This window comes from Acomys russatus, chromosome 23, assembly GCF_903995435.1.
Source record: "Acomys russatus chromosome 23, mAcoRus1.1, whole genome shotgun sequence".
Classification (NCBI taxonomy): Eukaryota; Metazoa; Chordata; class Mammalia; order Rodentia; family Muridae; genus Acomys; species Acomys russatus.
The window spans coordinates 31,296,946-31,320,435 of NC_067159.1; the positions used below are offsets into that span (position 1 = coordinate 31,296,946).

The 23,490-nt window shown below is 43.7% G+C and overlaps 1 protein-coding gene across 1 annotated transcript in view; it reads left to right on the plus strand.

Moving 5' to 3' along the window:
* Elovl6 (ELOVL fatty acid elongase 6) overlaps positions 1-23,490 on the plus strand; it is a 104,986-nt gene that overhangs the window by 74,476 nt on the left and 7,020 nt on the right. The window contains exon 3 of the mRNA XM_051165572.1: positions 359-490. Coding sequence (XP_051021529.1) covers positions 359-490 — 132 coding nt within the window. The remainder of the gene's footprint in view (positions 1-358; positions 491-23,490) is intronic.

Sequence of the window (23,490 nt, forward strand, 5' to 3'; positions counted from 1 at the left end):
TTATTAATGGTAACGCTGAAAGTTAATACTTACATTTCTTCTAAAACTATGATTCTGCTTTAAATTCATTTATCTAAAAGAAGAATAAAGGCGATTCCTCTAGTGAAAAGCTCACCTCTTGTACCTTGGTGCTATGTTGAAATTTTTTATTTTAGGTCCTGAAAGCACATCTGTCTCTGCTGAATGGTGTTTACTGTGTCATGTTGGCAGGCACAGGATGCATTTGCCAACAGGACATGTCTCCAAGTAGATCAATTTTTTTTTTCATCGGGGTGAAAATGTCTTTTAGTACAGACAGGAAGCTATTGTGTTGCACGACTCCTGTCTCACAAGGCTGGGTCCATTTGTTTCTTCACAGGAAGAAGTCTTTCCTGTTTTCTGCACTGTACGCTGCCTTCATATTTGGTGGCCGGCATCTGATGAACAAACGAGCAAAGTTTGAGCTACGGAAGCCGCTAGTGCTCTGGTCACTGACCCTTGCAGTCTTCAGGTAGGTTACAATGCTCTCATTTGCCCAGAGCTGCCGAGGGAAAGGAACCCTTGCTTCTGAGAGTTTGAGTGTTTTAAATTCACTATGAACATAAAGTCATGGACGGAGAAACGCTCTGTTCTGGTCACGTTGGCTCTGGTGTACACACTCTTTTATTGGAAGAAGTCTTGGGCCTTCTCTCTTCCTATCCAAGCAGTACTTCTAGTTGCTTAAGTATAAGAGGAAGGTGAAATCCAAAGACACACAAGTAAGTTAAGTCCATTGGAAATCAGGTGTCACGTGTGCGCTGTTACTGGTACTTACTGAGATGCAAGAACTTGACTGAGTCCCTGCGAGCATCACTAGACCAGAGAGCATTGTTGCTCTGCGTTCCCCAAGGCGGCCCCATCCGCTCCTTCCCTGCACTGTGTGGCATGTGTTTACACCGCCAGGTCTTTCTGTGCACCTGGCAGAACCCAACACAGAAGCTGTGGAGGTGATGCCTGCTTCCTCCAGGGACACCAGTCAACCTGCAAGCAAGCGCATTCCTCTGGAAGCTTTAGGGAGCATTTATAGTTTTTTAATATTTGGTCATGTAAGCCATCACGAGGCCGGTTAGCACCCAGCTGGAGACCAAGCAGGCACCAGAGTTCTCCTACAGTGCTGACAATGTCACTTGTCCTATTTGTGATTTGCTTTTCAAATCCATCAGAATTTGTGACTGGGTTTTAGCGGGAGGGTCGATGGGGGCAGAACGGAGGGGATGATGCAAGACAGAACACGTCACTGTCGTCTTACGACTCTTCATTTATGGTTTTTGGAATGATATGCTAACTTGTTTGGCACTAAGGAGAGATGGATGGCATTGAAAGCCTCATTAGTCACCTAAAGCATATTAGGATCACTCAGGCTTTTCCCGCGGAGCCCCAGGAGTTACACATTCCGTTATGCTGGCTGCCTGCATGTGGAACCCTGAGTGCTTGTCATTCTATAGCGTCTACTTTTTATTTCACTGGATTTGGGGAGGCTGGGGGATCTGAAGAGCTTGTCCTTGGGTCTGTAGCTGAAGAGTTCCAGTTTTTTTCCTGTCAAGAAGTAGCATTTGTATTTATACTTCCGGTTGATTATGTTCTACCTAAAGATCTTTGATATTGGTGGTGTGCGTGTGTGTGTGTGTGCGTGTGCGTGTGTCCGTATTCTAAAGAGGACAGTCTTGAAAATTTGTGGTTTTTCAATATTCCCCTAAACCTTTTCCCCTAGCTAATCTGTAACCCATAAACAGATTAGAGTACAGGAGCCTGCTTACTGCACACTTGGCTTTCAGTGGGTCATATCTCCTTTCTATACCTAACTTTTCCTTTATCTCCAAATAATTTGGAAATAATACAGGCTGAAGCAATTCTGTGAGCACTAAAAGGCCAGGGCTCTTTTCAAAGAAATGAGCAGTGTCCTTTTCTCCCCTAAATTAATGGTAATTCTTGCTTTGCTGAATCTTCGAGTTTTTCTACTTGGGCCAAAATGAGGTCTGTGTATTTTCATTAGACCTCAATGTTTTCTTGCCCTCTCTTTCCCTCCCATTCCTTCTCTGATGCATCTTTTGAGGAAACCCAACCCTTCACTCTCTTTATTTTATCCCATAGACTTTCTTCTGGAATGAATTTTGTTTGGTTTTACTCTTTTGAACCCTGCATGTCTTATGAGCTGTTTGATTATACTCATGTTTAATATTTCACAAAACTTTGTATAAGAATTTTACTGTATCAGTGTCTTAGTTAGGGTTAGATTGCTGTGAAGAGACACCAGGAGCATGGTAACTCTTCTAAAGGAAAACATTTCACTGGACCTGGCTTATAGCTCATAGGTTTAGTCCATTGTCATCACGGCAGAAAGCATGGCAGCACACGGGAGGGAAGTCATGGCGCTTGGAGAGGTAGCTGAGAGTTCCATATCCAGATCTGCAGGCAGCAGAAAGAAAGAGTGACACTGGGCCTGGCTTGAGCACCTGAAACTTCCAAGCCCACCCCCAGTGGCACACTTCTCCAACAAGGCCACCCCTCCTAACAGTGCCTCTCCCTATGGGCCTACAGGGGCCATTTTTATTCAAACCACCACAGCCAGTAATCTGAAGCACACACATTTTTTTGAGCATTTTGAAATATTTGGTATGGCTATAATAACAAAGCAGATAGACTGAGGTATGTTTTTTTTTTTTTAATCTTAATGTATGTGCAAAGGTTATTTGTTAACAATAACATCTGTATGTTATTCATTAATAAATTTAAATATTTGTAAAAGTGTTTGAACAGATACCGATACTGGAAGTAAACTAACATCGTGGAAAGACTAAGAAGACATTCTTTTAATTATTAAATACCCTTTCTCACTAGAAAAGAAAGCCAAATTTCAGTAATGTTGCTTGGTTTTAGTGGACTTGGTGATTTAGAAACGTAAAAGTTTTTTCTTTGTGATATATTATCTTACTTAGAACAAAGCAGATATATTTGTCTTTTTTTTTTTTTTAAAGTTTGAATGTATAAAGTTTCCTTTGTAGAATCAAACTTTTCTCACACTCCATTCCTGAAACAGTTCAAACGAGGGAGAAGCACCCAGGGACCAACCATGGTACCTGACAGGCATGGGCTGTGTCAGACACTGAGTTACACACCTCACCCCTGCACAGAGATCAGTAGGACGTAGCTAAGTACTGTAAACAGCAAACTAAAATTCCACCATCGTTGGAAAACTAAGCCTTCTGTTTATTTAGGGCTCTTGGCTCTGCCTTTCTGCCTGCAGGAAAGACACCTGCTGTCATTTTCATAGCTAAAGACAACGAGGCCTGGTCTGGTTAAAAGCTCCTTTTCTAAAATTAAAGGAGATCAAGGAAAGCAATTTACTAACAACTGTTTTATATTTCTTTATAGGAGGGGATAAGGCCTATTGAATGCAGAGTTCTGGGTATTTCCAAGAAAGTAGTTATTAGATAATTAAATAAATTCGCAGTGTGGTCTTGTGGTAGAATATGTGGGAGTGATTTCCCAGCTGGTACAGGAGGAGTTTATTGAACAGAAGTCAGGAAGATGTACGACTCCTGCTCTGCAGACAGCACATGGGCTCTGGCCAGTGTGGACAGGTTGCTGTCTTGTGATGGGCTGTGACGTGCAGGTCATTCTCCTTCTTTAGATGTGGAAGCACACAAACCCGACACAGCAGGGTTGTGACTTCACAGAGAACAGCTTCCGGTTATAGCCCCTCCCCGTTTTTCAGGTAGATTACAGGGCCACAGGCTTTGCTGACCTATCACTGGAAACGCTACCCAGTAGTTGTTGTTATTCTTACTATTAAGTTATCTAGGTAGCTTTTTAAAATTTAATTTCTAGTTATACAAGAAATCGCTGTTCATGAGAACCAAAACAGTGAAAAGGAAAAAAAAAAAAGGAAGAAAAGTATACATACAAAGTCTTAAATGCCATTACCCACAGATGTTTACTCTTAATATTTTGATGAATGCTCTTCCAATAATCTTTTGTCACAACTTAAACTCTCTGGAACAGAATATTTGAGTTTGAACAGCAACATGACTTCCATAACGATATAATACGGATGGCTCCCAAGGTGCGTACGTTTTTCTGAGACGTGAATCACTAACGCCTTAGGTCGTCTAGAAACTGGGCTGAAGAAGAGCATCTTTTTCTAAAGGCGATTACATGGGCTTACAACAGACAGCATCGTTGGATAGTGATCCTTTTGAATGAAGGATTAAGCTAAAGATTATGATCTTATAAATTTCCTGTGTTACCTCACAAATCCTTAAAGGATCTTATTTGCCACAGTTTTGCATGGGGTAGTGGTGGTGGTGTGTGTGTCAAGAATTTGACACACAGCAAAGGAGTGAGTTTTTATGAAACTGCCTAATTCTGTAATCTGAAATGTACCAGGTAAGACATCATTATTTGAAGTAACTTCGGTTATCTGTCAATTGGCAGAAAAAAATTAAAATGAGTAGCCTGGGTGGATGCTAGACATTCCTGTTGAGGAGATTCCTCTGAGCAGCTCTGAGCCTCCCTTCTTCAATAGCACGCATGTCCTCGAGGTACGGATGCGAGTAGACAGCCAAAGCAAAACAGTTGGGTCCTTGGTGCTGTAGAAGCATTGCTGGCTCACTCTATGGTTCTGCTGGTTCGGCACTAAGACTTCTCTGAACATAGTCCCTTCCTTTCCTCTGTGAGACAATATGTAGAGGCCACTGACGAGCCCAGTCTTAACAGTTCTTTCATGAAAGCTTTCAGCATGTTTTCCTCTTCGTTTCCAAATAGTGGTGCTTTACGGTTTGGGGTGCTGCTGTGGTATTGACAGTACCTGGGTGTCACTTGACTTGGCAATGACCTAGGAAGTATTTGTTGGGTTGGGATTTTTTGTTTGTTTGTTTTGTTTTTGTTTTTTTTTTTTTCCTTCCTTGCAACTAGCAGTTGTTTTTACCAGTACTGCCAGTAGATGAATTTGTTCAGTTAATAGCTAGCTCTCTTAGGAATTCATTGTCTACTATTCACTGCAGAAAATTCACAAGTGAAAATCGGCACAGGCTTTCTGACCCCTTCTTATTCTCACTTACAACTAAATTGTCATACTTGCTTGAGGCTGCCAAACAACCCCCACTGAATGCATTGCTATATCAGAGACTACGCATTGTTTACAGAGTCCTAAGACTTAGCGCCAGATGTGTGTAATTCAAATGACTGATTTTTTTTTTTTTTTAGGATATTTCATTGCCTGCCCAATGCAAGTTCTTAATGTGAGCAATGGGTTTCTTTTACACCTTTCATTTATGATGATACAGTGGCTCACAGAGAAGTTTCTCCTCTTCCTCCTTCTCCACTCACATCCTGGAGATGTGAAAGAGCATTAGCAACATAACAGGGTGTGCTCAGGTGACGGGAGTAGCCAGGAGAGATGGTTGTTCACTGATGCCCAGTTTTTTTATTAATGGAGGGCTGTGGTAAAAAATTGTCTAGTCATTCGGGGCTATCTTATGTATGGTAGTGTCTGGGTTCTCTGAAAGCATTTAAATTCAGATTAATCCCCATACTGGCTTGGGTTAAATAAGTAAATAATCAAGAACGATGCTTCAGAAAGATGAGCTAAGAAGATTCGCTTAGCTGGGTGTGGCGCACGCCTTTAATCCCAGCACTCGGGAGGCAGAGACAGGCGGATCTCTATGACTCATTGCGACCTAAAAGTCAGCTCTAAATCAGGGATGCCAGCTTGCTACTCAGCTATTAAAAACAAGGAATTCCCAAAAATTGTGGACAAATGGATTGAACTAGAAATGATCATAATGAGTGAGTTCACCCAGAAGCAGAAAGACTCAAATGGTATATACTTACTTATATCTAGACACTAGCCCAAGGGGCATGTCCCATGAAAGTCTTCACTTACCAAGAAAGTGGGTCAGAGGGGAGGACATCCTATTGGGACTTTAGGCAAGAGAAGCATGGGTAAATGGGGGAAATAGAAGGATCCAGAGGGTCCTAGAAACCTACAAGAAGAACATTATGATTGGCGGATCTGGGCCTAGGGGTCCTGCTCAAACTGACACCAGCCAAGGACAATTCGGGAAGTAAACTTGGAACCCCTACCCAGATCTAGCCGATGGACAGGACATTCTCCACAGTTGAGTGGAGAGTGGGGTCTGACTTTCACACGAACTCTGGTGCCCCATTTTTGACCATGTCCTCTTGACGAGGAGGCCTAATGGCACTCAGAGGAAGGATAGCAGCCTACCAAGAAGAGACTTGATACCCTATGAGCATATACAGCAGGGGGGTGGGGGTGGGGGGTCCTTCTCAGTCACAGTCATAGGGGAGGGGAGTAGGAAGAAAGTAGGAGGGAGGGAGGATACAAGGGATGGGATAACAATTGAGATGTAATATGAATAAATTAATAAAATCTTTTTAAAAAGATCAGTGACTAAGAAAAAGATGTGTCATGTTTATAGCCTTGAACTACAAGAAAAATTTTCACTGGCAGTGGTGGCACATGCCTTTAATCCCAACACTTGGGAAGTAGAGGCAGGCAGATGGATCTCTGAGTTCAAGGCAGCCTGGTCTACAGAGTGAGTTACAGGACAGCTAAAGCTACAGAGAGAAACCCTATCTGAAAAAAACGAGAGAGACAGACAGACAGACAGACAAACTATCCCTGTAATATCTGTAACTCACAGGTCCAGGGCAGTGGCCTGCTCTGACAATGTACAGTTGGTCTGTCTGCTCAGAAGTTCTATTGACCAAGCATTTTCAGATCAACAGACTATGGCAGCTGTTGTCCTAATTCCCTGCTCACATTTCCAAAAAGGTGTAGGGTTCTTAAGTAAGTTTCAAATAGAAACTTTCGAAGTTTGACATTATCCTGTGTTTCTGAAACTGGCTGTAGAAATAAATTCAGGGCTTATAAACAGTCTGTATAGTTGGGCTAAATGTCTGTTTTCACAAACACACACACCGCCTTCACGGTTGTTTATTATGAGATGACTGAACTTGTTTTCACCATTAATTTTCCCCTTTATGCATTCTATCCTAAGTTGAGTTCATAAAACAACTACTGAAAAGAGGGAAACGTGGATAGCATAATAAAAAAGATTAGTATGCATATTTTCACAGGGAAACATAATTGGCAAAAGTTCTAGCTAACAAACTCTGGAGTATCTCTGCAATATATTGCCCATAATTTCTCACTGTTGTTGTGGTCAGTTGTTTTTTTTTTTTTTTTTTTAAATAGGATTATGATTCATGTTCATGTTCTTTTTGACTCCCATGAAGTACACAGCCTCTGCACCCTAATGAGAGCCCTGTCTTGGCTTTGGATTAAGGAAATTCCATACACACAGTTCCACCAGCCCCTTCGACACAAAATGCTGTGTGGGTCTGGAAGTTACCAGACTGGTGATGGTCAGGGTAGTCTCAGGCTCCCTGTCCTCTAGTTCTGGTTTTCTTAAAAAGCTAACCCCGTGATGTGTTCTGTAAACCCATAAGTGGATTTATAATTTAAAATAACATTTAGTACTCATGTATGTCCCATCTTTGCTCCAACGGATGGGATCTAATAAAGAAAGACAGCCAAATTGAGTCTAATTACTGAGCATAAAATAAGAAATCTTTAGGGGCTGGAGAGAGGCATTGGCTCCACAGTTAAGAACACTTGCTGCTCTTACAGAGAGCCCAGGCTGTTTCCAAACCCATATCTAGGGCATCTGATGGCCTGTCTGGCTTCTGTGTCACTGTATGCATGTGCTTAATAAATAGCATTCATACAGGCTCACATACACATAGAAGTAAAAATAACAAATCTCTAAAATTTGTTTTTAAAACTACCTTTTAACAAAACAAAGTCACCAGAAATCTTTTCCATTAGAAGCATTTTGTAAAGTTTTTCATGGTACGTATCCCTTGGACTAGTGTTTTGATATAAGTGAGTATATACCGTTTGTCTCTTTTTGCTTCTGGGTGAACTCACGGGAATTCCTTGTTTTTAATAGCTGAGTAGTATTCCATCATGTAAATGTGCCACAGTTTCTTAGTCCATTCTTCTACTGAGGGACACTTAGGCTGTTTCCATGTTCTGGCTATTATGTATAAAGCAGCTATGAACATGGTTGAGCATATGTCCCTGTTGTGTGGTAGGGCATTTTCTGGGTATATTCCAAGGAGTGGGATAGCTGGGTCTTGAGAAAGCCCTATTCCCATTTTTCTGAGAAAGTGCCAGATAGCTTTCCAAAGTGGTTGTACTAGTTTGCATTCCCACCAGCAATGAAGGAGTGTTCCTCTCTCTCCACATCCTCGCCAACAAGAAAGTGGGTCAGAGGAGAGGACATCCTATTGAGACTTTAGGCAAGAGTAGCATGGAAGAATCAGGAAATAGTAGGACCCATAGGGTCCTGGAAACCTACAAGAAGAACTTTATGACAGGCAGATCTGGGTCCTGGGGTCCTCCTCACACTAAGGCACCAGCCAAGGAGAATATAGGCAGTAAACTTCGAACCTCTACCAAGACCTAGCCGATGAACACGATATTCTCCACCATTGAGTGGAGAGTGAGATCTGACTCTCACACGAACTCTGGTGCCCGTTTTCCGACCACATCCCCTGGATGGGGAGGCCTGGCGGCACTCAGAGGAAGGATAGCAAGTTACCAAGAAGAGACTTGATATTCTAAGAGCGTATATAGGGGGAGGAGGTCTCCCTCAATCACAGACATAGGGGAGGGGAGAAGGGGGGAAGTGGGAGGGAGGGAAGAATGGGAGGAAACAGGGGAAGGGCTAACAATCGAGATGTAATATGAATAAAATAATAAAATGAAAAAAAAGAAGCATTTTGTAGTGAAAACCACATAAGCTGAACACAAAAATTATTTCTTCTTTCACCCACCCACCAGAAGTTGCAAAGTATTGTTTCTTCATGCAGACCCATAGCTGTGAGCCAAGTGTTGTGGCGCAAGCCTTTCCCTCCAATACCAGCCTGGCACCACGCAGGAGAATGGAGAGAGTTCTAGGTCACCTTGGGCAGCCATAGGAAGACCCTATCTCAAAACCCATAAAATTAAATAAAAACGTAGATGTAGTTAAGTAACTGTATGAGCAAGTGAGTGTCCTTGCTGTGACATTAGTGGCAGGGGCACAGTAAGAAATCCATTCAGATATTATTTTGCAGACTGGGGAATGTTGTCAGCAGCTGGCTTGGGAATGTTCCAGGAGTCCTTTATTGTTTCCTGTTCTGGGTTAAGTCCAAAAGTGAAGAGAATTTCACTGTCAAGTTGCCAGGCTGTTTGGATGACTCTGATCATTTACTGGGAAGGCTGAGTAGGACATGGACTTGGGTCGAGGTACACACTGGGAGAGCACCCTTTAACCAGCATTTCTGTGGGGGCCTCCCCCAAGGGCTGGGTCTGCTGCCCAGAGCCCACCCCCACCCAAGCCTTCCGCAGAAAGGACAGGAGAAGAAAGGCAGAGCCAGCCACCATGGCGGCACAGGAGCTGAGGGAGGAAGATGCCCTCCATATTTAGCGGGAAATGTTCGCTGTTCCAAAACTTGTTTTACCCTAATTTAAAATGAACAGCTTTCCTCTGTTGAAAACAGAGAGATTATAGGCTTTGCTCAAAGTTTAAAACAACCAATTTATACAATTTTTGTCAGGTTTTTTTTATCCACACCATCCTACAAACAACCTACTCAGAATATACTAACTAGGTTTGTAACCTTTAATTATGGCAGGCAAGCTCTTTCAATAGTCAGAACAGCCAAGTATTTCCGTACTGTTATAGCTCAGCATCAACTTTCCCATGGGAATAAGAGTCAAGCAGGGATTGTTGGAGCACATAGATTTATATCCATGTTAACTTCATGTTTCAAAACGTTCATCATCATCATTATTATTATTTTGGGTTTTTTCGAGACAGGACCAGGCTGGCCTTGAACTCACAGCAATCTGCCTGCCTCTGCCTCTCGAGTGCTGGGATTAAAGACGTGCACAACCACGCCTAGCTCAAAACATGATTTTAAACCCAGCGAATATATTCTATCAGTAGTTTTCCATCCTGGGGCTGAGGGGCGGCAGTTCTTTATTTGAAAGCGTGGCCCTGATGGTTGGTTGATTTATCACTCCTATTTAGTGGGGACATGAATAGCATTGCTGGAGTTTACCAGCAAGAATTGTTGCAGCGGGTCCAGAGTGGTAGCACACTAATGTGGCATGATGCAAGGGCTTGGGAAGCGGAGGCAGGAGGCTTGCAAGTTTGAGGATGGCTTGGGCTAAGAACAGCAAGTCAGTCTGGCAGTGTGGCTCAGTGCGCTGGAGCGTCTGCTCAGCCCACCCAAAGTCCATCCCCAACACTGTTTCCACCTGGGTCACACTGGGGACCTAACGACTTGCCTAGTCAGCAGAACTGCTAAGGGGATGGTGTATGGCAGGGAGAAACTTCAAGGGCTCCTCCTTCATGGCAGTGTTTGAAATTGTCTCTTGAATATAGCTTACATATGGGGGAAGCGGGTACACGTTTCACCGAATTGTATGCATTAGCCACAGCATATCATATATAGGAATATTTCAGAATGCTGCGATCCCTATGTCCCTGTGTCCCTATGAGCTTACAGAGTGGGAAGACATGTCCCCCACAGACATGGACACAGACAGCATGGTCTAACTTGAAAGTGCTCTTTGCTCAGTCCCATGTTCTTTTTTTTTTTTTTAAGATTTATTTTATTTATTGCATATGAGCGCTTTACAGAAGAGGGCAGCAGATCTCATTATAGATGGTTGTGAGCCACCATGTGGTTGTGGGAATTGAACTCAGGACCTCATGAAGAGCAGATGACAATCTTAACCACTGAGCCATCTCTCCAGCCCAGTCCCATGTTCTTTACATGACTGGACAGCCAGAGTTTTGAACGGGGGGGGGGGGGGGGGGGGGGGGGGGGCTAGGTAGATTTGGTTTGTGAGAACGTTGGGCTGGGGTATGGCTCCCTGGTTAGAGTGCTGCGGAAAGGAGATAAGTGAGAAAGACGAGAGAGAGCTTCTCAAGCTCCTGGCTTGGCGGTCATTACATACAAGCATCTGAATGTTAATGAAAAATTGTGTTTTCAGGGTTCTCCCCTCAAGCCTTGGAGCCTCTGGTGGCTGAGCCTGAAAACCTGCTTGTATTATAGCAGCCACAGTTCCAGGCTCCACCCTCAACATCTCTTTTCAACAGCCAGGGGCTGTAGGACATGTCAAAACAGGGAGCCCAGTGTGGCCTGCTGTGCTCTGGCCAGTCTGACTGGGACTCCCGCCCACTTGGCATGCTTGCCTGTATTCATAAGCTGACCTCCCTACTGCCATTTTCACCACCCCTGTGGACTATTAACTAGTTGCCTTCACCTGAGATAACAGCACTGCTCTGGGTAAACTTTCACTTCAGGGAGTGGCTTTTTTTTTTTTTTTTTTTTTTCCCCAGTCCGCTTCCTGGTTGGCCAAGTGCCATCTTGGCAGAGCCGGGAGAGACGGTTAACCCTAGAGCAAGTCTGTTCCCTCTGGTGACTTCTGAGAGGGAGTGATCTGAAGCCCTGCTTCACATCAGTCTACGTTTTCTTTCGTCAGAAGTTCATCTTGTCTCAAACTTTGCAGGCTCTGAAGAGCCTTAGGAAGAGCCTTTAGTCAACTAAGAATTCCTTCCAAGTTAATTAATCAGAAAATAAGTTAATAATTAAATTAGTTCCTCTTTATCTCAAGACCCCTATTGCTGAGGCCAGTGCCCTTAGTTCTTTCTTCCTTGCCATGCGACACCTGTGACTGTTTCAGAGAGATGCTAAAAGACCATTACACATTTGTCTTTCTTTCATGTCTGTTGTTACAATTTATCAGCCACCAGCATTCTTGGGAATGAGAGAGCTACCCCTGTTTAGTGACCCTATCGTGTAATAATAATAGATATTCTTTATTAAAACCTCATACTTGTTTATGTTAAAATTGCAGAGTTTCTTATAGCCCGTGTTTGGTCTTTTTCCACGTGGCAACCTACATTATCTCTAAAAGTATAAACCATATGATATCCCAATAAAAATGATTTTATTGTTGCTAGTTATTGTGCCTTATAAAATCCTCAGAGGCTCTACAAGCTGTGGGCCATAGTACCTACAAAGCCGAATCTCATCCCCGCCCCAGTACAAGGAACCTTCCTGACCTTGGACTAGCACGCCTGGCTTGTCTGCTGTGAGCCTTGTCTGCCCAGTGTGTTCATACCAAGGCTGGATAGGACAGGTGCCTTCTCAGGATTCCATTATCAGCTCACCTGTCACCACTTTTGGTTTCCCATCTCACCGATTGCCCGCCCCCTCATACTCACACAGTCATGTTGTCAAGATTTGTCATTACTAAGCATATTTAAGCACTACATGAAATCATTAAGTTTGTGTGTGTGTGTGTGTGTGTGTCTGTCTGTCTGTCGGCTGATTTTAGCAGAATATAGTATTGGTAAAACAGATTTCTTTCCTGTCTTTCTTGGTTTTCTTAGTTCTGAGATCCTAAAGAGAACCTCACATGTAATAAGTGTAGACTAAGTCTTTCTAAAAATAAACCCAGGTAGAAACACTCTAATTAAACCAGAGTTTTATAGGTGGTTGTCTGTGTGTTCCCTAGCTTGTTTCATGTAAGACACTAATTCCTGTTGTGACCATTCAGTTAAGATGAACTAGTTATGGTATTTACATGGAACTGCCTGAAAACAGAAAGCTCCATTGGTTTGAGATGACCGTGGTGGCCATGGCTGACTCTGTGTTCATCCTGCAAATCTGACCCAGCTATCATAGAGACAGTTCTATCCTTAGCCAGTCTCATCTCATGACATCCATAAACTGATTTGTAGCTTGACATGCAGAGTCATTCTCCATCAGGGTCTCCCCAGATCCCCTTGCAGGAGGCTGGCTGTGACACGGTGTCCGTGTCTGTAATCTGCTTGCTGTGTTCTGTCACATTGCTCTGGCTTTTGTGGCCTGCCCTGTGCCTGCTACCGCCTCAGTCAACTTGTGTTTCATCTCTTCGTTGTCAGAACTTTTGATTAATTTCAAGAAGCCACTTTAGGATTTTTATCAAAAGCTCATCCTACTAACTGTGTGGGCGGGTGGGTGATGCTTGGACGAAGCCTTGCTATAGAAGAGTACAGGCTGGCCAATCCTTTTCCCATACATTTTCCCCTTTTCCCTTAACCTCTTAATTTTCATCAATCAAGAAACACACCTAACTTGGCTTAGTAAATCTAAAAACCCTTTCCCAGTACAGCTTCTTCCCTTTTTTACTTTTGATATCAACTATTCTGTGTGTGTGCGTGTGTGTGTGTGTGTGTGTGTGTGTGTGTGTGTGTGTTTGTGTGTGTATCAAGTGTGTTCACCTAACAACGTTGTATATCTTGCCAAATTAAAAGATAACTGCCCATTTCCACTTCCCTTACCTTGGACCCCTGGAAGTCACCACTTTCCTTTCTTCGGTCTATACATGTTTGACTTACTTTACAATCTAAGTCACATAGAAGTTGTCATTTTGTAGTGGGCTTATTTCACTTATCACAAAGTCCTCAGGGTTTGCCCATGTTGTAGCTTGTGTCAGAATTTCTTTTTATGGCCCACTGATACATCATCTGACTATTCCGTTCATTCATTGACAGACTCCCACCTCTACGCTGTTACGAATAAGGTTACTGGAACGTGTGTGTGAAGATAACTTTTTAAGGCTTCCTTTTAGTTCTTGTGGATAAATTGTCTGCCCCGGGTGAGACTGCTGAATAATGTGGTCATGTGATTTCAACTTTTAGGAGGACTGCCATACTGTCTTCTTAGCATTTCGCCTTTAATCCCAGCACTCGGGAGGCAGAGGCAGGCGGATCGCTGTGAGTTCAAGGTCAGCCTGGTCTACAAAGTGAGTCCAGGATGGCCAAGGCTACACAGAGAAACCCTGTCTCGAAAAAACAAAAAACAAAACAAAACAAAAAAAACCCAAAAAGCATTTTACATCCCCTCGGTCAGCACTCAAAAGGTCTAGGCTCCCTACATTGTAGCCAGTGCTCCTGTTTCCTGATAGTAACCAGGCTAATCATAAGAAACAAGATGGCTTTGTAGGAGGCAACACCTGGGATTGGGACTGAGAGCAGGGTGAGCCAGGCTGCACTCTGAGGTATCAACTGTCAGGCCTCCTCACTACAAGGTCACGTGGCATTGATGCCTCTAGGAAAAGTACCTGAGTTGTTGGAAATCCAACAGATTGGCCTTCAAAAGTACCATATTTTTGGGGGGTGGGGGAGGGGGATTAGGGTGCACCTTATGGTCCGATTGCTGTTTTTACTGTTTTTCTTGTTTTACTGCTCTATAAACTGAGTGCATCTTATAGTCAGGTGTGTCTTATAATCCGAAAAATACATTAAAATTTATGAAAAAAAAGTAGACATCAGCTGACTACATAGGAAAGCCCAAGCCTGATAACCAGAATGAGACTGATGGGCCTGAGTTAGTTTTCCTTCTTAAATTAGACTTATTAAGCATATAAAGACGTGCTTATCACGCACTGGTGGGTTGCAAGTTCTTACAGCCCATCACACGAACCCACGAAAGCCTTTGATTTGGGGTTTTTAAGTGCCATGGAGCAAAAAATTGCCAGGTGTCCTTCCAATGAAAGGGAAGTCTTGAAGTTTGGGTTAGGATGCCAGGGACACCATGTGGCCATTCGGAGATGTCAGAGGATCTGTGCCAGCGTTCTGGAGCTATTAAATTGGAAACTCTCGATTGTCTACAAGTTCAGTCCTGAAAGTGCTGCTGAGTTTGCTGTGCTAGACGTCTCTCAGAGGCACGAACCCTGTGACCCAGCCACTGACACCGGCTGTACACGTTACAGCTGAAAAGCTAAATAGTGTTGGTTAGAAGGTAAATTCCTATACTTAATCTATTTTTATTATGTGTATAAGTGTTTTGCCTGCATGGATGGCTGTGGACAATATGTGTGTGCCTTGTGCCTGAGAAGGTCAGAAAAGGACATAAGATCCCCTGGAACTTGAGGTACAGTGATGAGCCACCATGTAAGTGCTAGGAATTGAACCTCGATCTTCTCAAAGAGCAACCAGTGCTTGTAACTTCTAATGCATCTATCCCTACCCAAATTCCTGTGATTCTTTTTTGTAATTGTTTTTCAATGTGCATTGGTATTTTACCTGCATGCATGTCTATGTGAGGATGCCGGGTCCCTGGAACTGGAGTCACAGACAGTTGTAAGATACCATCGGAGTGCTGGGAATTGAACTTGGGTCCTCTGGAAGAGGAGCCAGTGCTCTTAACCACTGAGCCACCTCTCCAGCCTTCTCCTGTGATTCCTGTTTTTGTTTTTGGAGACAGGGTTTCTCTGTGTAATGAGAACCCTGGCCTGTCTTGGACTTACTTTGTAGACCAGGCTAGCCTGGAACCCACAGAGATCTGCCAGCCTCAGCCTCCAGGGTGCTTTGGATTAAAGGCATGCACCACCAAGCCCAGCTATAAAAGGTATCTCTTTTTCTTTTATTCTCTCTCTCTCTCTCTCTCTCTCTCTCTCTCTCTCTCTCTCTCTCTCTCTCTCTCCTGTGATTCTTAATAAAAGTACAAAGACTTGTTTTTATAGGCCTTGCCCCTATTTTTTTTTTAGTTAGGCACTCAAGCAAGTCAGTTAGGGTTGGTTAACAGGCCATACCAATCTGTCTTTCTCATCTCAAGGTGGTGAACTGAAGTGTATGAAAACTATTGTTTCAGATAATGGGCCCAGGTTCTGTGGGAATGGACCTTGCCTTCTCTGTGCTCATCTGACAAAGCGCTTGCCAAGCCCCAGGGAACAATCCTGCTTTCTCAGTTAGGTCTCTGCGATAAAACATTCTGATCAAAAGCAACTTGGGGAGAGAAAGTTTTATTTTATCTTACAACTCTTGGGTCACAGTTAATATCTAAGGGAAATAAGAGCAAAAATTCTGGAGGCAGGAACTGGAGAAACCAAGCTGCTCCCATGGCTTGCACAGTTGTATCTTTTCTACACCCTTGGACCATCCTGGAACCATCCACAGTCAAAAGTCAATTCACGTCAGAAATCAATTTTAAAAATGTCCGGCAGGCTTGCCCAAAGGACAGTCTGATGGGGGCATTTTCTCAATTGAGGTTCCATCTTCTCAGATGACTCTAGTTTGTGTCAAGATGACAAAAACAAAGCAAAACAAAAACAACTACCCAACATACTTATACCCCTACCCAAACCTATCTCTACCTTTCCTTAACCAGTCGAAGATATCATTTAAAAAGGAATATCTTTTCCTATCATCTCTTTCCAGATAACTATTTGGTCATTTGCTTGGTAAAGAAAAATGCCAGGTTCCTCATGTGAGTGGATGCCTGGCTTCCTGTTCAAAGGGTTCTATGCACTCGTGAGCTTGCCAAGGTGGCGAGGTGGGGGTGGGGGAGAGACACTGGAGGGAAGATTGAGACTGAAAGGTGGGAAGAGAAATCCCACTTAGTGGTCTAAGATGGAAGCTCTGTTCCCTCTAAAAGGAAGATACTTTATTCCCTTGGGGGGTGGGGGGGCGCAGAGTTAGTGACAGAGAAAGGCACATTACTATTTAGTGAATGAATATGCCTCACCCTGTAAAAGTAATTAGATATGCGGGAAAGCAAAACTAACCTCCTTTTAATGAAGAGTACAGCCTATCACCACCTATTACGCTTCCTCTGATATGCCTTGTGATACTAACAGTCCAGTTATGTCATGATAATGACAATTTCCAAAGGAACTAATGTGCTCTTTAAGTGTGACCCAGAGTTGATGGGCCTTTAGGCTAATGTGCCCAAAGGAAGAAACTGGATGTGTGAAAGAGCAAAAGCTTAGTGATTTGTGGCTCCTCCCTTCCTCGAAGGTGTAAGTCTGAGCTCTGGGCTCCTGAGGGACACCCGTTCCAGCCCGTTCATTTCGAGGTTGTGAGAAACTGAGCCACTGTGGCCTCCCTCTACCTCCCTCTGCTCCTGGGTTAGGTTGAATTAGGTCGCAGGGAGAGGCTGCACACAAACTGTTCTGTAGAACATGCTTGAGGAACTCTACCCTCGAGACTGTCATTAGTCATCCCGTGGAGGAGTTTGGTTTCCTCCTGTGGCTGCGAAGTGCTGTTGATGGAGCAAGGCTATTGGCACTGGAATCATTACTGCACTAATGATCTGCTCATATTCCAAACACAATGGGCTTTCTGGAGAAACAGGATGACTAACCATTTTTGTGGCGCTCCTGAGACAGTTTGTTGGTGGTGGTGGTGGTGGTGGTGGTGGTGGTTTTTGGTTGGTTGGTTAGTTGGTTGATTTGGGGGTGTTGTTTTGTTTTGTTGGTTTGCTTTGGTTTGGTTTTTGGCTTCAATGTTAATCTTCACTGTAGCCTCTTTCATTTCTGGTTCTTTCTAGTCCGTATAACTGTGAGGCTCTCTAGTAATCCCGTCCATAATGGTGGTGTTTTGTTCTCACTATAATAGTCCAGACACCTGCATTTTGTTCTTCCCATATGAAATTGGGTCTGGGCAATTCTCAGGACTTCTCAGTGGATTGGGCAGCACTGCGTTCATTAGTGGTTGAGAGAAAAAGATAACTCAGAGGAGAAATTATATCTGCACAAGACACTGACTTTGGAAAGTTAAACAGAGCTCTCGATTTAAATTCAAGGAGAAGGGTTCTTGCTTGAATGTCTGTGGCTCATAAATGGGTGACTCCCTCCAGTGATTACAGACTGTGCAGTCATGCCACATACTAATGGAGCAAGAGGACAAGCAAGATGGCATCTTGAAGTGGGAAGTCTCCAGAATATTCTTAGACTAGAGCTAGCACCAATCATTGCTCCCAACACTTGGTCTGAGCTTTGTCCCAGGCATTGAAATTGTTTTAGGGCTTGCAGGAGGTTTTGTTTGTCTGTTTGTTTGTTTGTTTGTTTGTTTGACAAACCAAGTCACTCCCCTAAGTGACAGCCTGGTGAGTTTTCAGATGCAACTCTAAGCTAAGCTACAGACTGTCTGCTGCATAGGAACTGGAGGTCTTCGGGCTAGCCCACAACCCTCTTGCTGCTTATGCCTTTGCCTATAAAATAAGATTATAATGCCTCATGGAGCTAGGGGATTGCATCACCTTAGGGCTCAATGAAGTTTCTCAAACATGAGACATACTGAGATGGTTGCAGAATCAAGCTTGAGCCGGGCCCATCTGAAGCTGCTGTTGGTAGGTCTGGAACTGAGGGTGAGTATGGCATGGACACTTCCCTTATCGGTCCAGAGGGAACTCAAGCCACAACTTATCTGGCTATCTGCTAGCCAGATAGATACCCATAATAGTTGCTTCAGCATAGGAAGATCTTGTGGTGTTTTGAAAGCCTATGATCCCACACTAAGGTGTCAGATCTGACAGCCGTACATCTTATTCCCTACGGCAGCTGTTAATGGGTATCCACCATGGTACCTGTTACCCTCATGATTTATTGTAACTCCTCTTTGCCACTCTCCTCCCCACTCTACAAGGCTAATCAAGTTAGTCATTAACACTTGGCCCCAGAGTGTCAGTACTTTGCCAGGTGGGTCACATCCAAGTCATACGCTCCAGCTATAGGGACCATGCTCAGCTATGCTTAACATGTCAGGTTACTGGGAGACAAGGAGTTGTTATTAAACAACATTTAGACCCTCAAGGTTTTTCCTTTTTATTATTATTATTTTTTAAAAATTGCTGAAGATAAAACAAAGCCAGCTCATCCTGTCCAACATAATCAGAACAACTGCTTAAAGAAGGAGTTCCCTGGCTTCAAACCAGGGGCTGTTGTAAACTAGAGACAGCAGCTGTACCCTGCATACCCACCAGAGTACATAGTCTTCTGGGGCACACTATGAGCCACTTCCAAAACTGCTCTGTTCTCTGAGACTTTTCCCACTGACCGTGGTCTGCACGAAGCCCTCAGGCCTAGTGGACTCCATACCGCAACATGTAGCATTTACTTAGTCTATGAGTGCAATGAATTGTTTTAGGTTACTTATCAGGTGGCATGATGTGAATATGAGCTGGAAGCTACTTTGCGATTCCAGTGTGACGTGTTGTTTTCCTCCTTATCACGAGCTAGGCTCATCTTTACACCCAGTGCTTTCCTTTCTTATCATCATCTTCAGTTCCAATTACTCCTTTCTATCCTTTTGCATGAGTGTTGCTCTTCAAGAAGGAAGCACCCGTAACATTTGCGCTCTGAAGGTATCTTAATTAAATACTAAAAATGAATCCCAAAGACCAAATATGAAATCAACACTATACGTATTAGAAATGAGAGTTTCATAACACACAGAAATCTACTACTTTGTGTGTTCATTAAAAATATAAACTGGTTTAAAAATGAAAGGAAACAATGAGAGCTTAGAATTAGTTTTCCAGTAGCTTCTTGGGGAAAGAAGAGGGTTGTATTGTACTTCTGAGGTTACGAGCACTGTCTCGGTCCAGAGGACCCAGGTTAAATTCCCAGCATCCACATGGTGGCTCCCAGGGGAATCTAACACCCTCTTCTGGCCTCTATGGGCACTGCAGGCCAATGATGCACAGACATACATAAAGCATACAGAAATGCTTCTCAACATCAAAGCTAAAGAAAAATTATATAGTTATATATACTTCGCACAGTGGAGGGACAGAGTAAGCGATCAGATAGCTTAGATTAGCTAGCTGATGGCTTAATGCACAAAAAACAGTACATACTTTGGCTTGCTGTGTTGAAAAATAGTTTAGTAAAGGCTAAACACTCCTCCCCTAGAGCCTGATATCCTCTACTGAGAATGCAGCCTTCTAGGGTAGAAAGGCTCAGGTGGTGACCTACGTGTCACTGGTAGAGATGAAAGGTGCATAGCGATGCCTGGATTCTGGACCACATTAGCAGTCTGCATCCTCTCCTAGTGTAAATCCACTACAGTGGATGCTGGGTGGTGGTTGGTTTGGGGGCGGGGTGGTAGAGTCTTGTATTTTTCATTTCTTTGATCCTGTTCTGGGATCACTGGGTATCCCACTGTGGATATTGTCTGAGTCCAAGAACAATGTCAGCTCAGATTTTGTTATCAGAAATATCAGCAGCCTCTCCTGTGTTTATAAAGGGCTGCTACTGCTGGGTCAGCTGTAGGTAGGTTTTAACAAATGACAAAATCTCAGACACCTATTACAATAGAAGTATCAAAGCAGTTTTGTTACCCAATCTTGGAAGTAATTGTACCTTTGCAGTTGCTTTTGATACACACACACACACACACACACACACACACACACACACACACACACCTACACCTTAACTGCAAGGTATTCGGATTCTAAAATGGTCCCTTAGGGAAACACCACCAGCTATCCCCAAATACAATTACTTTCAGGATTGGGTAAAGAAATCATTTTATGGGTGTGTGTGTGTGTGTGTGTGTGTGTGTGTGTGTGTGTCACTTGTATGTGTCAAATGCCTGTCGCCTACAGCACGTCACAGAGGTTCTTTGCCTTCCCCGTGAGTACTTCAGTATCTGACACTTGCCGCTAGTTAACCACTCAGTCGGTGGCTCAGTAAATGAATCAGGCTTTTCTCCAACAGTCCTAGTGCCGGTTTGTGATTAACGCATAGTGATTAATATTTCACCTCCTCTTCACACCGAACAGTCAGGCTCATAAGCCTTGTCTCTAGCACCTCTGTTATTGTTTATCCAGTGTATCCGGCCATCAGCCACTCATTTAAGCACTTTTTTAAAATGCCAGTCTAATTCATGTGCTTGGTTTTATTTTCTGCTTTTTAAAAATAAGCAATACTGAATGCTTACACTTGGAGTAAACAGAACATGGTCCTTGACAACCCATGGGTTGTTCCTTCCCAGTTTAGTGTCTACTAGCTATTCCAGGTGTCTCCTGTGGTGGCTCAGCACACACTTCCTTGAACTCACTCTGAATCAGGAGGCTAGAGGTAGCACCTCAGCTAAGCAGGGCACTGCATCCACTTCCTCGCTGCAGTTATGCCTAAGATGGGGGAGGGGAGGGCAGCGACGCGTACTACTGCCTCCCAGGGCATTCTGTTCTGCCATGGCTGTTAAAAAAACAACAACAAAACTAGGCTTTGCGAGAGAAAGCATATACCTTCAGAACTAATAAACATCTTAGAGTGTGATGAGTGTCACTTTACAGCAGGAATTCATGACTTTACAGGCATTACTGTGGTGGTCAGCTGCCCATAGTATCCACAGACTCGCAGCTCACCTGCTCCTGGGAGTACTCTTTGTCAGCTGACTAAATAAATATACCACACACAGGAGCTAGCTGTTTTTCCATGCCAACAGCCTCTCTTTCAGGGAAATGCTCCTGTCTGTCCAATTATGAACTTGTTAGCTTATGTAGATTGTGGAAAAGATGGCAGACATAGTGTTTGCGATCTAGATAAGAGAGCTGCGAGTCTAGGCCAACCAGGTATAGAGTGCCTCTCCAGCCCCCTCCCCGAAGTTGGGCTCCTCAGCAGCAGCCTCTCAATAGCGACCTCTGCAGGCCACCCCGCCAGAACCTCTCAGGGAAGACTTCAAAGAGAAAGATAGCTGTCAACTGTTCCTCTGTAGGCCCAGAAAACTTGAACTTCAGTTGTAGGTGTGGATAGAGTATTTCTTTATAAAAGGGGCCAGTGATGTGTCCTAGCGAGGGAAAGGCCCTGTCAAGCCTGCCAGGGAAGAGCGATCACAGAACCAAAGCTGGCGCTTTTGCAGCCAGGTCACACTGCCTCTAGAAGTAACGCAGCTTACGGACAAAGAGGTCTCGCTTTCAAGTATATTTTAGTAACGTGTCACAGCACGGTGCTGTTGAAAGAGCCACCTGGTCTGAAGCCCACATGGCTGAGATGTGGCAGAAGCAGAGCAAGTGGCTCCCTACAGACGATAGTCACCCCACTGGCTGAGCAGCCCTCCTCTGCTCCCCAGCAGCAGCATTGTCACAGCCCAACAATGCGCCTTTGGGCCTGAACACATGGGCCCAATGGCTGGCACTGACACAGTCCCTCAGAAGTGCCACTGTCCTCAGTTCTGAGTCAGACTTATTGTTCCGAGCTCAGGGAATGACGCTTATGTCCAGATACGAGACAACAATATTTGCTATGCACTTGCCGTCGGTACTGTGGGTCATCGTGATGGCAAAGATTCTCTGCAATGGTTTTCTTTTTCCAGGCTCTAACCCTCAACCTTGCCAATTGCTTTTTACCCTCAGCTCAAATGCCCCAAGATATCTGCCTCATCACCAGACAACACATACTAAGCAAAGGAACCATTCCCCCACTCAAAGCTGCTCTCACCCCACATTGGCTAGGGCTGGTCATATGTCTACCCTACCCATGAAGTTTCCCAGAACTTATCAAAACCATTGTGCTAAATAGTTAACAGTTGAAATGTTAAGTTTAATTATTAATGAATAAAAATTAGTAATAAATTACAGAGACTTCCAACATGGGGAAGATTATTTTGCCTCTGCTCTATTCGTAGTCCGTCTGGGGGCCAGTACAATAAAGAAATATCTCTGGGCCACATGGGTTTGGGGTACGATGAGGAAGATTGGAACATATAAACTGTATGTTCCTAGATCTAGCCAGCCTGTTTAGAAGGGCATCACACCTGTTTGCTTGCTTTAGACTTAGCAAAAGTCATTAATCATTCCTCTACTGGCATGTGACTCTATGAGAGATAGCTGACGTAGTATGCTGTACCAGCAGTCCCAATGACTACTTGCTCTTTTGAGCCACAAAGGTAACTTCCGCACAGAATGTTAAAGAAACAAGATCAACTGAAAACCAGATCCACATATTGTATTTACCTAGGGCCTTGGCCTCCAGTAATAGAAACTTTCCAAATGGCTTATGCAATTAAGATGTATTTCCCAAACGCAGGAAGTCTTAAGCCAGGGTAATTGGAACATGATTTCATTCACCGCCTCAGCCACATCCAAACCGACTGTTTTGCTATCCTGGGTTGACTTTGCCCTCATCGTGGCAAAATGCCTGCTGTATTTTCAAACAATGCCTAGTAGAGAGCAAAGACACCGTTCCCAACCCATCACATTGGCTAGAATTGGCCACATGTACCCCTAACAAATCTCTACTAAGAAAAATGGGGGGGGCAGTGCTAAAGCTGGTTTAGATACTCAAAATTGCTCCTAAAGTATAGATAAGGTGTTTGATTTTCTTAGAAGAATAAGGTATTGGGACACTCTGAACAAAGGCTGACTGTCTTACCAGACAGACAGCCACTGGATGACACATCTGTGTTTCTGATACCTTCCAAAGGAATAGAGTATCCAATATATTAAACCTTAATTTGGAGAAGTTGGAACCTTTTATATTAAAGTTGAACCATCACCTAAGGAAGTAAGGGGGGCGAGGGGAGAGGGAATCAAGCTAAGAATGAAAATTTCCATTATCCTACGTGACCAGTGAAACCTAGTAAACAGCCCTGTATACTAGGG